The following is a 15,744-nucleotide window of genomic DNA, read 5'->3' as shown; positions in this document are numbered from 1 at the left end:
AATGTAGTTCAAAAGTGACGCCTATACCTGACCAAAACACAAGCATCCTAGGTGGATTTAAGTGTGTGTGTGTTTGTGTGGGGGGAAAAATGAGTAGCCTGGACACTCCATTTGTAAATTTATATTTCTGGGCCCTCTATTTCAAATTCCTGGATTTGCCACTCGGCATGTATGTTGGCTGTTTATCTGAAGTTCTCAACCCCTTCTTGATAAATGGACGTGTTCTCCATAGGGATTCCTAGCATGTTAGACATTAAATGCTATCATGTGCTGTATGTCATATTTAATCTATGGTATGGTATTATAATCATTTTCATAAATCATATGACATTAATGTATCTCGAGACCTTTGTCACATTCTGAACATCTTCATTATGAAATACTTCACTCTTGGTAATTGCTAATATTTCATGTCTTAACATGTAGTGTTTATGTTGTAGAAAATAAAACTAAAAAAAATATTCAAATTGAAACATTCTGATTGGCTAACAAAATGATTAAAGCATCAGTATGCTGAACTGATTGGCTTTGTATAAATTATTTTCAAAAGGGAATTAAGAGTGTAAGTGTACCCATTTCTTTGAGCCTTCAACTTTTTAATCACAAGCCTGGCACCTTACCACTGTTCCATTATGATTTCACAACCATCTCCATTAAACCATTGTGAATTTGGAGAAAAATGTGAATGTAATAAAATAATCTTTTACAAGACTATTTGTCGTGAGAATGAAACTGGTAAATTCTTTTTCTTTGAATTTCGTTGCTGTAATTTCCCTGTTGCATTCATGTTCAGTGTGAGATAAGGAACATTGTCCTTAACATTTTCTGCATGTGAATTTTGAAGTAGGCTATTTATAGTGCGTAGTACATAGTGATGCAAGATACTTGTTAGAGATGGAGCTATGTGCAATGTCCATCCTGTACAAGACTACAGGCTTTGTGAATATTATTGTTTGCTATTATGAAAGTGAAAGTAATTTGATTAAAGGGGGTGGGGGCTGGGGGTGTTATCACAGTGTAGCATATAATAAATTAATTACTGTATTATCTAACAATACCTAACTTCTCAAATTAGTCATTCATTCACTTAAAGTTTAGTGATAGTTTGCATAAATTTGCATTTGATAGTCTGGTTACAATGTGTGACCTTATCTTGACAGGCCAATATCAGGGTCAACATGCATATGTTTGCTATTCATAACGGTCACTATTCAAGGCTTGCTAGTCGTCATAAAAAAATGTTCATTAATCATAAAGCTCTTTATACTTACAGTTTGATAATCATAATAACAAAAGCTCACTTGTAGTTATAATAAAAAAAAAAGGTTTCACTCGCCATAATCAAGAAAAATGTTCTAGTTACAGTATAATAAAAAGTAGGACTGTAGACGTTTCATTTATATGACCAGCATCCTTTTATTATTATGAATATCGAACCACTTTTCTTGTTAAGACCAGCTCAGTGTCATGTGAGCTAATTGCAGATGTTGTGGTGGATAGTCGTGAGGCTGTGTTGGGGATATCAAACCTTTTTCTCAATTATGACTAGTGAACCTTTTGAATTGTAGTCCTTTTTTATGGCTCATGAAACTTTTTCTTGATTTTGATTAGCAAGCTTCTGGTAGAGTACACCAATTTATGAACACTATTAATAAGTAACTTTATGATTAGCAAATCTTATAAATAATTTATTCTTTCATGTATTTTAAGCATTTGGGACTGACCAATTATAAAAATGTTCAGTAAATTTGCAAATGATACAAAAAAGGCATAACTTACAATCATGTATCCAATACATATATAGTGTTGCACATACCAATCATAATTATTTAAATGAATGTTCATATTTGCTATCTCCCCCCTTTCAAATGTTTTCGAATGTCTTTGAATCAATAACATAGACACCATCACAGCTTTTGACTGGATTCGTAACCATGGAAATTGAGTCGTACCTAATGATTGCCTAATGGCGTCCATTTGGATAATGACACATGTTATTTAGGAAAAAATACAACGAAAACAATTTGAAATAACAACCAGGATTGAATTGCTGTAAATTCAACAAAAGCAGCTTATGTATGTGTGATGCAGTATAAAGGGTTTACATTAAGAAATGCTATTAAAGATAAACTGTCTGTTAAGCTAAAAAAATAATATTCCAATATATGAATTACTTTGTACATAGCAGATATACTGCCAAAATTCATTTATTTACAATGAATGGTCATTTACCTATATATTTAACCTTTAAATAGAATGTACAATGTAGCTGCTTAAAATGTAAGAAAAGTTAACTTTAAAAAATAGGTGAATGGCAACACCCCAGTTTAGAGCAGTCAGTCTCCAAACCAGGCTTATAAAGTGATCAAAATTAATAAATGTCTGTCCAATTTTTGATAGCAAAATCATTGTTACTTTGAATAATTTTTGTGTAGTTAATGGTTGTAGTATTCTTAATATTAAAACCAAGTTAAAGTATACATAGCAGTGTGTATACTTTTACTTGGTTTCAATATAAAGATACTACAACCATTAAAATAAAATGACTACTGTATATGAAATGACAGGGAACATGGTTGTATGTTTTCTTTCATTCAACAAGTAATACAATTGTTAAGTTGGCTATATCCATCAACTTCCTATCTTCACCCTAGAGGCTGATCTAGCTAATGACAAAACGCCAGAAAACATGACGTCAAAGCAGAACTCCAATTCTATCAAGTGCCTCCTTTTCCATTCATAAGTTGGGCTTCATTATCACGAGGTTCATTAATTTTCTTGTACATTAAATTAGTCATAAGGCTTCAGAGTTTTGAAATTGATATTAGACCAGACTTAAAAATAGAATAAGTGAACTAGAACATCTAAGTCCTTTGGTTGAATGTGTACCTGTAGACTTACACATTTTCAAATATTACAAGTGAATACAAACTATACTTCTTGATGAAGCAAGAATTTTTTATACCTTGTTTAATAGCAAACCCGCTGCCCACCAATAACAATGATTTTCTGAATAAGAATAACATTTTATTTTTGGCCAATTGGTGCTCCCGCCGCCATGAAAAAATGGAAATGGAAGTTTTTCTTTATAAAAAATGGAAATGGAAGTTTTTCTTTATTTTTATTACACCCTTGCTGCCTTGATATCTCCAAAAAATAAGTATTTCTTCCTAATTATAGGCCTATAAATTTAAAGCATATAACCATCCCAATACTACACTGATTACATTTACCAATAAAATTTTATTTTTATTTTTTCCTCCATCTGGATGTTTATGGCAAAACTATTTGCTAAATAAGAAAACCAAATTTAAAAAAAAAAAATTTTTCCACCCTCTGCTGATTTATAAAAATATGAGTTCTCAAAACAAGGTATAAATAAGTCTTGCCTAAACTTTATAAATGATAGAATCATACATTACGTTATTGTCAAAACTAATATCTGAGACTCTAGGGAATAGCAAACACAATTTTATAATTTTCTTTTTTTAGACTAATGAGCATTTGAAATGTTGACAGTAGTGTTTATATGTTGGAGCGTGGGTAAGCTATTGTATATCAACTTATATTTTGAAAATTTGTAGCCTGTGAACTATTTCGTCACACCTGCTCTATTGCAACAGATGATTTTTAGGAAACTAGGTAGGCTATACTTCTACAAATATTGTTTTAGGAAGCTAGGGAGGCCCGAGCTAATGCAATTTATAAAGACCTATATTGTATATTGATTTTTCCATCACAATCATCATTAATAGTATCATTAGATTGTCAGGATACTTCGTCTGTCCCCAAAGGAAGTCAAACTTCAAAAGGAAAGATATTCACAAGTGTAGATCAGGAAGGCTTTAACACTGTGATTTGGAAAATTCAGAAACCTACGCAAGAACACTACTTTTCAAAACTTTCACTTGTAGTAAAAAAAAATTATATAGTAAAGGAATCAACAAAAACACAAGCAAATACATCACAGCATAGTGTATATGTTTTAGTACCTAATTCAATTACACAGCACATGCTTGACTGATGATATCAACATTACAGTATGTGGGTTTTAGTACCCCATTCAATTACATAGCACATGTTTGTGTGATGATGTCTACATTTACAGCATGTGCATGGGTTTTAGTACCCCATTCAATTCTGTTCAGAACAACAGAACATTATTGTCTTGCACAACAGCGCATGTTTGAGAGATGATATCATTGATGTGAGGGCAAAGGTGAAGCCTTGTAATGATACATAGCATCGCTTGGGGTGATTTGTGCAAAATGTTCTGAACTTATACTGAAACCAAGATTTGATCTTTAAATGAAATTAATACTAGTCAATTTATGGGTGTATGCAAAGAGTATAGGAAAGTTGTGTTTTACCTGTTAGACCATCAAAAAAATATTTAAAAATTCTAAAGTTGACTATACTTTAGTAGTCTATTATGACAGTGTATCGTTAATCAACCTTTCCGCTAAGCCACGCCTATTGGATATTGTTGCTAAGGTCCCAAAAAACAATAGCGTAAATGTACATAAACATGTGCATTAGTGGGACAATACGTGCTTGAAGGACACCTGCGCAATCCTGGCCCTGTTCTGATTGGTCAGTTGTTTAGTTTGATTGACACTCCGAAAATGTCAGTTGTGTAGCACTGATGTCAAGCATACCTTACAGAGCAATAACGGTAATTTAAGTGTAATTTAATAATAAAGAGGAAAACTTGCATATATCATATATAAGTTTAATACTATTTTTACCTAATAATTCTAATTGAAATAACTACTGGGTGCCACCTACTGCACAGTAAACAGTAGTAGGTCTGAGGAGGAATGAATCATGAACATATTCCCTTTTTAAAATCAATGGATATTCGTCTCTATTTGTCTGCTCTCTTATTATTTCAACTGGAGGGCTGAAATGTAAGTTTTAATAGTGCCATTGGTCCCACATATGAATGCCGTACACTCTTTGGAAAAAAGTAGAAGATTGTCTGCCAGTGTACTGCCAATTTACCACCAGAATGACCCCATCCACTAGAATTAAGAATTAAATGTTTGGTGTACAGTATCAAATATCAAAGAAATCCAAGCCCACTCCCCACGTTCAATACAGGTTATAGTTCACTGTTATAAGATATATAGTCAATTGGTTGCATGTACAACAACATGGCTGAAGTACATAATAAAAATAAATACTGTACACTTAAAGACGGGCACTCACAGTGTTGATGCTTGTAGGCCAAGGCAATTATATGGAGAACACAATGCGCGCAACCGATCGTTTTTAACAATCCGTTCAGACTGTCGTCATCTAGCGATCACAGGCTACGTTCAGACTTAGAGATAAGCCAGGCTTGACTTAAGCCCGGCTTAACTTTGCCGGCCGTTCAGACTAGCGGGATTAGCCAGGCGAGAATTTGCATAAATGAACCGTAACCAGGAAAAAGTGTTTCAAAACGTTGCTCGCAAAATTACGCTCCCCCACAGCGTACGTAATTGAATGCTGATTGGTCATTTTGTCACCCGAAGTCAATGCAAGACCCCCAGCAACGATTAAAGCCCGGCTTAGAAAAGTTAAACACGGTGGCGCGCCAGGCCTAGTTACTATAGGAACACAGCCCGGCTTGAAATAAGCCACCTAGTTCAGACTGGTAGGTGGATAAACCTGGTGAGTTGAGTCGGGTTTATCCACCTAGTCTGAACTAGGCCACAGAGAGGGGAGTTGGATTTGTCGGCCATACGACCGTCAACAACGCAGGAGTTTCCGGCTAGAAAGAGAGTAGAATGGTGCTACACTGCAGCTAGTGTGGATCCCCAGGGAACAGACCAAATTTCCTATTACTAAACTCGGACCAATGTGTTACATTATGTGTATCATTTGACATCATCAAGACCAAATATGGATGTGATATGTTATTATGATGCCCATATGAACAATTCACTAAAATTTCATACATAAAATTCAACAGTGTAGAATAGAGCATTATTCCTCTGGGCCACTCTGTTATCGTCAAACCATACACTTTTTCCCATCACATGTCAAAGAACAACAAATGTGTTGCTTTCTTCTCCCTTCCATTTATATTCATATTCATAGACATGTTTATTACAGATCTGTACACTACCATTAATTTCTGTCTGGCTATAGATTAGATTCAAAGGCATTGCTCAAAAACAGCATTAATATATGTTTAGTAAAGATAAATATAAACTCTCTTTTTTCAGCAATTGCTAGACTTGGCAGTAAAAGTATTCCCCTGGCAGCTATCTGGTGTAATTATTTTTAGAAAATCTGTTTTTACTTTGTGTTATGCTTTCATACGGTAATACTATTAGGTACAGTAAATTAATATACCATGTACATGTTCAAATCACTTCATTATTATTTATTAACTAACCTTTTACTTTATAGTTTTAAAGACGGAAATAAAATAAACTAACTTAAATAGAATACTTTCATTTTCAAAGGTTTATTTCAATCACTTTGTGTACAAAAAAAAATGTCATAAAATCTATTGTAAAATATCCAGCAAATTCAAACTTAGGGAAACTAATTTAATTTTGACAGTTTTTATTCTGAACACAACATATATTCCAATACTTCTTATGGCCTATGTCATAAGTATTTCAGCTTATGTCATTACATATTGTAGCCTAGGTCTTCACTTATTACGACTCATGTCGTTATTAATTATAACTATGTTGTAAAATTTTATGGCCCATGTACTCCCTCAGTTACAATTTATGTCATCCCTTGTGGCCCATATGTCTTCATTTATTGAGACCTTTTGGCATTTCGTCACATTTTACCTGTAACACTGTCACACTTATTGCGACTTATATATTTCTTGCATCCTGTCTTATCTTATAGAATTTCATCACTTATTGCAGCCTATGTCATATTGTGACCTATATTATTGTTGCATCCTGTGATACAACTTATGGAATTTATTGTGGCCTATTTCATCACTTATTGTGGCAATACATTGTATCATCACTTATTGAAGTCTATCAATACTGTAGGTCTAGACTAATTATTATGGGACACTTCATTCTAACAACCTTATATCATGTGTTGCTATACTGATACAACATGATACAAAAGAGTGTCACATTTTTAACTTTAATGTAAAGTCATTTTTTTAAATTTTCATGTACAAAATTATATAACTCTGAACTTAAATTATGGAATAATATACAATTAGAAAGACAATAAAATAAATAATTATATTGTAAAATATATTATTATAATAATTTGATTTTAAAATTTGACTTTGGTTATTCTGTTATGAGACAGCTGTTATTGGTCAATTTTCACAACTTATAATTACTTTGATTGCTTTGCTTTCTCTGTCGACTGCCGTTTCAAAGGCTTCTTGTGATTGGCTGAGGGTGAAATGATGTGACACAAGTGGCTGTACATCGATCTTGCCACTGGTGATAAGGGATAATGCTTTTGGATATCTGAAGAAAAATGGAAATAAGATAAAATACAAATACATAAAAATAATGAGCTGTAGAAGAACTATTTTGAATGATTTATATTGTGTGCAATTGTATAAAGGACAGCATTATCATCAACACATCATCGTCACCACCAACATTATCATCATTACCGCCACCATCGCCGCTTCCATCACCGTCACTCTCACCATCAATGTCACCATCATGATAGTCGTCATAGCCATTGTCGGTAATAAATTTTAGAAACTTTGTGATGAACATTAGTAAATTTATTACTGTAAAGCATGCCTTGCTTAACACTGCCCGCCAAACACATAGATCTCCGTGTTTGGTAACGGGACAAAGCATGATCAAAAATTGCCACAATGACTTTACGCATACGCGAAGTAGTCGGGGCAATGCAGGAAGACAGCGGGAATTATGCATGTTGTATGTATGACACTGCGGGACAATGCGGTATGGTAGACGTGAACAATGCGCGAACAATACTTAACCTATGCGCAAACAAGTAGTGCTATTGCGTGTCAGTACGTATCAATACGGGACATTTTTGACGCGCATTGCGCACACAGTGCGTAACTTATGCGTGTACAGTGCGCTAACAGGCCGCAAACACGGGTTCACGCTCTGCAGCGTACCACAGAAATGGCACGTCTTGCCACGACGAATTGCACACCATTGCGGGGACAAAAATCGTGCAAGTGTCAGGGTGGCTTAAAGCTATAATGTTTGTAGTTCTCGTAGTATTCACTACATGTTGATCTGATCACATATGCACTCTCAACTAGCTTCAGAAAAGTGTTAAAATTTGCTAAAAAGTCTGGCAGTGGCTGATACTATTTTTTTCAAAACCCTGGCGGTCAGTGTGTTAAGAACCACATGAAGCCATATAACCAATGAATTCCTTAAAATATACATTTTAATTTTTTTATTCAAATTTTGAGAGTTATAGATTTTCCTATTGCACTTGTTATTTAGCAAAACAACTTGGCTAGAAATGCATTTACTTACGAATTTGCATATCTGAACACACCCTTTATGTCAATCTCACGTAGAGCTACATAAGCCAGGGGAATTGTAGGCTCCATGGATCCTCGACCAATCATAACCACCGAGCCTCCTTCTTGAGAAGCCTGCCAATGTCACAGCAAATGTAACTGTTAGATTATGGAAATCATTCATGTTTCTGATTTTTTTCTCATGAAATTGAGAAATGAGCTAACAAATGTAAGGATGTTTTGCTCCTTTCCCAATTTCATAGATATCAAATCTAAATCAGTTGCTAAATTATTAAACAACAAATCAATAATTGCTTTGACCTATAATAAAAATAATAATAATGTCTGCCACAATATGACATTTTAAATCCTTCAAAGAGAATATACACTTACATAAAGAGCTAATCGCAGACTGCTGTCTACTCCGCTACATTCGAGCGTGACATCTGGAGCACAGCCCATGACAGACTGAATTTGCAGGGCAAACTGCTTCTCTTCAACTGACATGGGTACTTTCAAAATGTGGTCAGCACCAAGACTCTTAGCAACTGACAATCGGTGATCATCAATATCTTAATATATAGATGCAAAGAAAAAACTGTTAATGTAGTTATTTATTATTATTTATTATTTTTTTATTTAGGCACACAACAAATCCACCAAGGATTGTCAATAGCGAATATTATCACTGTCCTACTTGGTGGGTGACAATCCCTTACACAAGACAAACATACACACATGATGCTATACACAAAGTAAATCTCAATATGAGGTTGAGGGAGTGGAGTTGTTTTGGTCGTGAGAAAAAATCCTGCAATTGACAGGAATTCAACCCATGACCCTGGGATTAGAAAGCAAGCATCTTAACCACTAAAGCTAATTAACTCCACTCCAGGGAAGTATTAAATGAGAACACTGGAATGTATATTTGTGTAAAGTGTATTTACCTATGTTAGTGAAGTCGATCTATATTTATATTATTTGTTACATTTAAATAAGTTTACAATTAAGATATGAGAAATGACATACACTAATGGTACATCATGTTATTTTAATATATGTAATAATATTTTGAGCCAATCACTAGCCTTGAACATTCTCAGCTAATCATAAGCTTTCAAAACATTCAGCCAATCACAAGTCTTAAAGCCTTTATAAACCCCAGTGGAAGAAATATGCCCTCAAAGTTTCTGGGTTATCCAAGAAAAAATTTTGAGGGCTTCAAGACATACCTTTCTGTGATTTTATAGAGCAAATTTGTCATTATTTTTCTTTATTATCAGAATAGTATTTAGTTGTTTAATTATTTCTTTAAATTGGGCAGCGATAAATATTAATAATTATCTACTAATACTACAAATACTACTTTACCTGTAATAGCTACTATATCAGCCCCCATCGCCTTGGCTGTCATCATTGTTAGCAACCCAACAGGACCTGTTATCAAAACATGATATGAAGGTCTTAGGTCGAACAAGAATGGTAAAACAAAATCAGCTTAATACTAAACAGTAAATGAATTGAATGTTCTTAAATAAATATTATTATTTATTGAACTTTCTACAGTATAAAACTAAACTATAAGAAAATCTAAAAATTAATACTCAAACTAATTGTTAGAAATTATTACACAACAAAAGTTCACAAATGTTGAAAATGCTGGGGAAAAAAAATTTCCATTTAATTTTTTTATATCATGTTGTGCTGTTCACAGACTGTAACTGTTATAGAGGGCTCTCTTAACTGTTACATTGATCTCATGAAACGGAAGAACTCATATCTCAGTCATCCAGGCTGTTTTTCTATTGATGCATGCATATATAATTATTATATGGTTGAATAAATATAAATTATGTTGTGAATATTGAACATGACCCAGTTAAAGTCATATATATTCGAAAGTAAACAATTAAGTCTGAACAAGGCAATTCAACAAAAGGATGCACATCTCGGCACATCAAAGGTTATAACTCTGGCATCGACATTCTACCTGTCGCGTGCCCACACACGCTTGACTAAGTTTAACGCGCCCTGATCGTCACAAAAACCATAGCAACCAAACCATAATTAACCGTCAGTGTGTAAAGAATTACCCACGCTTGTGTTAGTTGCTATGGTAATCATGCGGTGATTTACAAAGGCTAATGATTTTTTGCACTAACATTAGACTCAAATTTATATTCGTTATTTCAAAATTAATTTTACCGATGTTGTGGTGCATTGTTGAACATAAGACTCACTTCGCAGAAAAAATTAAAAAAAATTATGAATCTATTAAAATGTTCGTTTTGTGCACCTTAGTCCACCATTGTCAAAATGACAGTTTAATGTTATATAAGAACATGAAATTTTATAAAAATTGTAAATTTTCAATTGCTATAACTTTTCATTTTGTTGGTCAATTTTCACAAATCAAATTGTAGTTTATAGAAGCATTTAACAAGCTTGTGGTCAAAAGAAATCAGATGTAACAGACATTACGAAGTATCCAACATTAATAAAATAGTAACTAACACCATAAAACGTAAAGCATGTATAGACTAATAATTGACGGCTGTACTCGCAACTAGTATCGGATCATTGATGCCACAGTAAAGATCAAAGGACTGTATGCACACGCTATGTTCGAGAGCGGAGATGTGCGTCCTTTTGTTGAATTGCCTTGGTCTGAATTAGCAAATTTGGATAGCATTAAGAATCCTGCAAACGCAGTTACAGAGAATCAAATGACTAGTATTTTACCAGCTCCGCACACAAGCACTGAACTTCCAAGGCCAACACCCCCTCTCTCACAACCATAGACAGCAACAGACAAAGGTTCCAGAAGTGCACCCTCATCAAAACTGACATTGTCTGGTAATCTTTAAAGAAGTGAATGTTAACATTACCCATAAACAAAATAATATAAAATGAGGGTATACAACAAAAAATAATTTCCTTCATTAGAACGATGAAAAATGTATATGAACAATTTTTTTCTTATATAACAAAAAAATATATAAATTGTGGTAGCTATAGATATTTAATGCTAGCCCAACATGGCATACATTCAAAAATAGGTGAAAACATCTTACATAACACAAATCTCAATTACCAATTAAAAGTAAATACAAAAACAAAATTATGCTATTTAACAAATTTGTATTGTTAGACATTTTTGTATTGGTCACACAAAAGCCATTGTATTTTTCTTCCTTCAAAAGGGAGATAAACATACTGATTTCCATTCATAAAAATTGATATGCATATTGAAAATGAATAAGCTATTGTCCAGATTCAGTTGGTTCCAGCATGCAAACATTTATGTATCTTTAATGTTTGTGACTCAGTATAATATTAATATTATTACTATATTAGCATTATTAAATTGATATATACAGACAACATTTTTTTTAGGGTTTCTAACACTGCTAGTTTGATGTGGATATAAAATATATAAAAAATATTAAACGGTAAACAGTTCTGTAAAGCTGAGCCCGGACTGTCTGCTGGTGAAAATTCAATGAGAATGACTGAACTGGAAATAAATCTTTGGTGTTCACATATAAAACATTATACTATTCACATTCTGTAGAAGATGACAAAAAATTCAATTAAATCAAAGAGAATATTTGACATGTTCATTACCAACTTTAAGGTTAGTTACACCTTCCCCTAACTTGGCGACTACTCCACTTGCTTCATGGCCAATCACCATTGGGGAATCCATCACAAATCGGCCACATTTTCCATATGCCCAATACTTGAGGTCAGATCCACATATACCTACACTTTTCATTGACAGTAGCACCTCTATGAGAAAAAAATAGGTACCAAAGTAAAATCATTCTGTGAGCTTGATATTGTTATTTTTAAAAAAATAAAAATAAATAAGAATAACAAATCCAATGGCAAAAAAATCTTACCATTGTTTCCTGGATTTGGAATATGCCTTTTATCCTAAAAATAAAGATAAAAAAACTTTAGTGAATAGTGGCAATGTTTAGTGCAAAAATATTTCTCAGTTGAAAGCAGGGGAAATCTGAAGTCGAAAACTTCTTTTGGAAGCTTGTGTTTCCATACACTCTTCTCAATTTGCATCTTCTAGAGCCTCGGTCAGGTTCAGGCCTGCAAAGGGGAAATTTCCCTGCCCACCCCTCACTGGTGAAGCAATGTGATGATCATTATATATCTCTTCTTTGGTGCCCTAGAGTTTGCCATACAGCGCAATAATCTTGGGCAAGTGATGACCTCTATCCAGAAGACATGTCCAGCCCAATGAAGCTTGATGCTGGCGACCTCTTCCTGACCGAGAACTTCATTTGAGATGAAGTCACCCCAGTAGATGTTTGGATGGTGTCAGTGATGATGAAAGCGCTCATCAGTGAGTTGTAGGTTTATAGATGACCCATGACTTGTAACCATGAGGGTCAAATTTATATACACAGCCAATAAGTGAATACGCACACCCCCACCCCATCCTCTCTTAGTTCGTAGAGGAAGTAACTTGCTTTGCCAGGACTTATTTGCAATAGCCTATGTACTGATGCTAACCCAACTCCCTAATTATGGCCTAGGCCTAGGGTAGGCCTATTAAATATTAAAAGTGAGGCATAGATAGGCTAGGCCAGGCACAAAAACTACAAGTGATTTACATTACAATAATGGCTTGTAACATTGAAAGACAGATATTTGAAACAGCGTGTGTTTAAAAAAATACATCGATTTACCAATTTTAGCACACGGTTAGCATGTAAAGTAGCACAAATGTTAGACATATTGGGAATGTTTTGCACTAGAACCTAGGCCTAGTAGAAAACAAACACAGATTCACTCCCCACCCACACATGCCACACACCGACGACAGGTTTTGTTTACATTGTTGCTACAATTTGTAAATACTGATTTAATTTTCAGCGGTCCACAGAACTATTATTTTCACTCAAAGAATATATTATAAACATACATGCAGTTATCTATAAATTACGTTATATAATATATATGTAAATTAAAATAATTGTATATGAAATTCCCTACAGCAACAATGGCAGTAACTTGAGATATTCACAGTTTCATAATTTTCATTATAATTGTTTTCATTCATTGAACCGTTGCTTTATTCAACACTGTTTTTAGTAGAGTCCAACGATACGCTTTGCTAACTCTGTTGAGGAAGCGGGAGCCGAGAGCAGACAAGTTTTTACTTGAACAGAACTCTTCATTGGCTAAGCAGCAGACTTTTGAATAATGTCCTTTTCGACGTAGTATTACTTTACCACTTCACAATATTATGTACGTATCTTTTAAGTTGATGGCTGCATTCTAGCTAGGCTTAGGCTAGGCCCTAGTGAAGTGTGTAGTATACTAAGCAAGGCCAATGGGCTAGGCCTAGGCCCTCTTCTCCTAGGCTAGACCTACCTGCTAGGGACCAGTGGCATATGACCGGTTGAGCCGCCGGTCATTTCTATGAAACGAAAAGCGCGTCTCTCAGTGAATGTAGTGCGTTAATTGCGGCGTATTTCAATTAACTTATTCGTTATTTGTACTATTTTGTTAAATTATTTAATTAAATTATTTATTATATATAAGTTTAACAAATAGGCCTAGGCCTAGTACAAAAATAAAAATATATAAATTACAAAACCATAGTAAATACTGTATAATAACATAGGCCTAACACATTTAAATTTATTGTTTATAGTCATCTGTCTATTTAAAATCAAATTGGTTTACTAATTTTACTTATTACTGTTTTATTAATGCTCTATTAATTATTTTTGTTTTATCTTCCATGGTTAATTTGCTGAGTATTTGATCAGTCGGCTTGCCGATTTCATCAGTGAATGAACCCCCCGGATACCAGCTACATATTCATCCCACAGTCTTGTTAGTCATTGATTTGCTCGTATTGCCGTTTGTGATGTATAAGTTGTGTAATTGAAAATTAGAATTTTGATTATTTTATGTACTACATTTTTATAAAAATAAATGAAATAAATAAAGTTGTATAATTATGCAATTAACACACTACATTCACTGAGAGACGCGCTTGGCATTTCATAGAAATGACCGGCGGCTCAACTTGTCAGCGGCTCAACCGGTCATAAACCGGACCAGTTGGGCTCGGGTCATGACCGCTCTTACCTTACGGGGTGCGACTAATTGAGATTTCATTATCTCAAGCTCTTCTTTAGTTGAATATAATGCTAATACTCTGTAGTAATTTGTTTATTGGATTTGCCAAATCCTAGGCATAGCCTACTTGTACTAGGCCTAGGTAGGTAATTGTTTTTTTTGTTTTTGTTTGAGGAATCAGGATATATAGTACATACAGGGGTTTGTATATATTACAAAACAATGCCTTTTTTGGTAACTTCCAAAGAAGAACATTTTCAATTTTACCTTGGTTATTTTTTTATTTATTGATAATGAAATTACCTTCACTGATTACTCTAAAAATAAATTATAAATTATTGGACGATCGACTATCTGGATTTAAACATTTAAAAAAAAAATTATTTATCTGGTAGCAGTTTCATTAAACAATCTGATTGCTGTTGGAATTAAGATTTTCTATTATACTCAGCATAAATCAACTTTCTCTTAATCTGGAACTTAAAACTGAGAGACTGAGCTGCAAAAGTTGCGTCGACTGCTCCCACATGCACCAATCAATGATATTATGAATGAATCCAAATAAAAAAACTTGTTTAGCATCACATCTCAACAAAATTTTAGGTAGGGAGGGGCATCATGAATAAAGTAAATCAAAAGAAATAAATTGTACTAAAAATTAAATAAATTGTCAATTTCATTGAAAAAGCAAAAAAGTGTTAAAATTAATCATTTTCAATAGGCCTACAATAAATATCACACGTGGTTAGTGAAATCATTCATTTACAATATATTGATTTTGATTAGCATTTCTTGGACAATATTAATTTTTTTAAATTTTTTATTTTGGGTTGAAAATTCAGCAGCGATGTAGTTATGGTGGGCAGAGCCACCCAGCCTTGAAGTTTTACAACCAGTCTAAAGCTAATTTCATGGCCCTCTACCCACCCTCATTAACAAACCCACTTTTTTATCCTTTAAAATCTACTCCTCTTTGAATTTACCAATGTTATCACCCACTTATCCTTAAAATGCTTTCACCCACCCATATCAGTTTGCTACAGGCAGCTACAACCCTGATTCAGGTGGGGGTGGTGACACTAAACAAATATAATTTTTTTAGTTGTCCTAAAGTAGAAAGACATGCAATTATTTTCATACTCTTTTTAAAACGTTCGCTGCCAGCGACGAGTAAGGAC

General features: G+C 33.9%; 2 protein-coding genes across 4 annotated transcripts in view; one reads left to right on the top strand and one right to left on the bottom strand.

Annotated features, from left to right (window-relative positions):
* Positions 1–6,441: 6,441 nt before the first annotated feature.
* LOC117118386 (sorbitol dehydrogenase-like) lies at positions 6,442–13,310 on the bottom strand. Its single transcript, XM_033262967.1, has 8 exons — positions 13,162–13,310; positions 12,358–12,391; positions 12,080–12,244; positions 11,195–11,317; positions 9,824–9,889; positions 8,846–9,024; positions 8,466–8,587; positions 6,442–7,454 (listed from the first exon to the last, which is right to left on the bottom strand). The coding sequence occupies exons 1-8, from the start codon at positions 13,207–13,209 to the stop codon at positions 7,298–7,300; spliced, it is 894 nt and encodes a 297-aa protein (XP_033118858.1). The 5' UTR covers positions 13,210–13,310; the 3' UTR covers positions 6,442–7,297.
* Positions 13,311–13,584: 274 nt separating this feature from the next.
* LOC117118365 (DNA polymerase zeta catalytic subunit-like) overlaps positions 13,585–15,744 on the top strand; it is a 38,858-nt gene continuing 36,698 nt past the window's right edge. For all 3 annotated transcript variants that reach the window (XM_033262941.1, XM_033262940.1, XM_033262939.1), the window contains exon 1: positions 13,585–13,723. The gene's annotated coding sequence lies outside the window, so the exon portion shown is untranslated. The remainder of the gene's footprint in view (positions 13,724–15,744) is intronic.

This window comes from Anneissia japonica, unplaced genomic scaffold, assembly GCF_011630105.1.
Source record: "Anneissia japonica isolate Jap-2015-1 unplaced genomic scaffold, ASM1163010v1 scaffold695_len1296351_cov181, whole genome shotgun sequence".
Taxonomy (NCBI): Eukaryota; Metazoa; Echinodermata; class Crinoidea; order Comatulida; family Comatulidae; genus Anneissia; species Anneissia japonica.
The sequence above is the reverse complement of the archived record's forward strand: the minus strand, read 5'-3'. Positions and strand labels throughout refer to the sequence as shown.

Bases quoted from the DNA above. Each gene is read 5' to 3' on its own strand.
- LOC117118386 (XM_033262967.1), bottom strand. From the start codon at position 13,209: ATGTCTAACATTTGTGCTACTTTACATGCTAACCGTGTGCTAAAATTG. The intron at 9,890-11,194 runs GTAAAATACTAG...TTTTGATAACAG, and splicing joins AGTGCTTGTGTGCGGAGCTG to GTCCTGTTGGGTTGCTAACA. The intron at 8,588-8,845 runs GTAAGTGTATAT...TGACATTGGCAG, and splicing joins GTCTGCGATTAGCTCTTTAT to GCTTCTCAAGAAGGAGGCTC.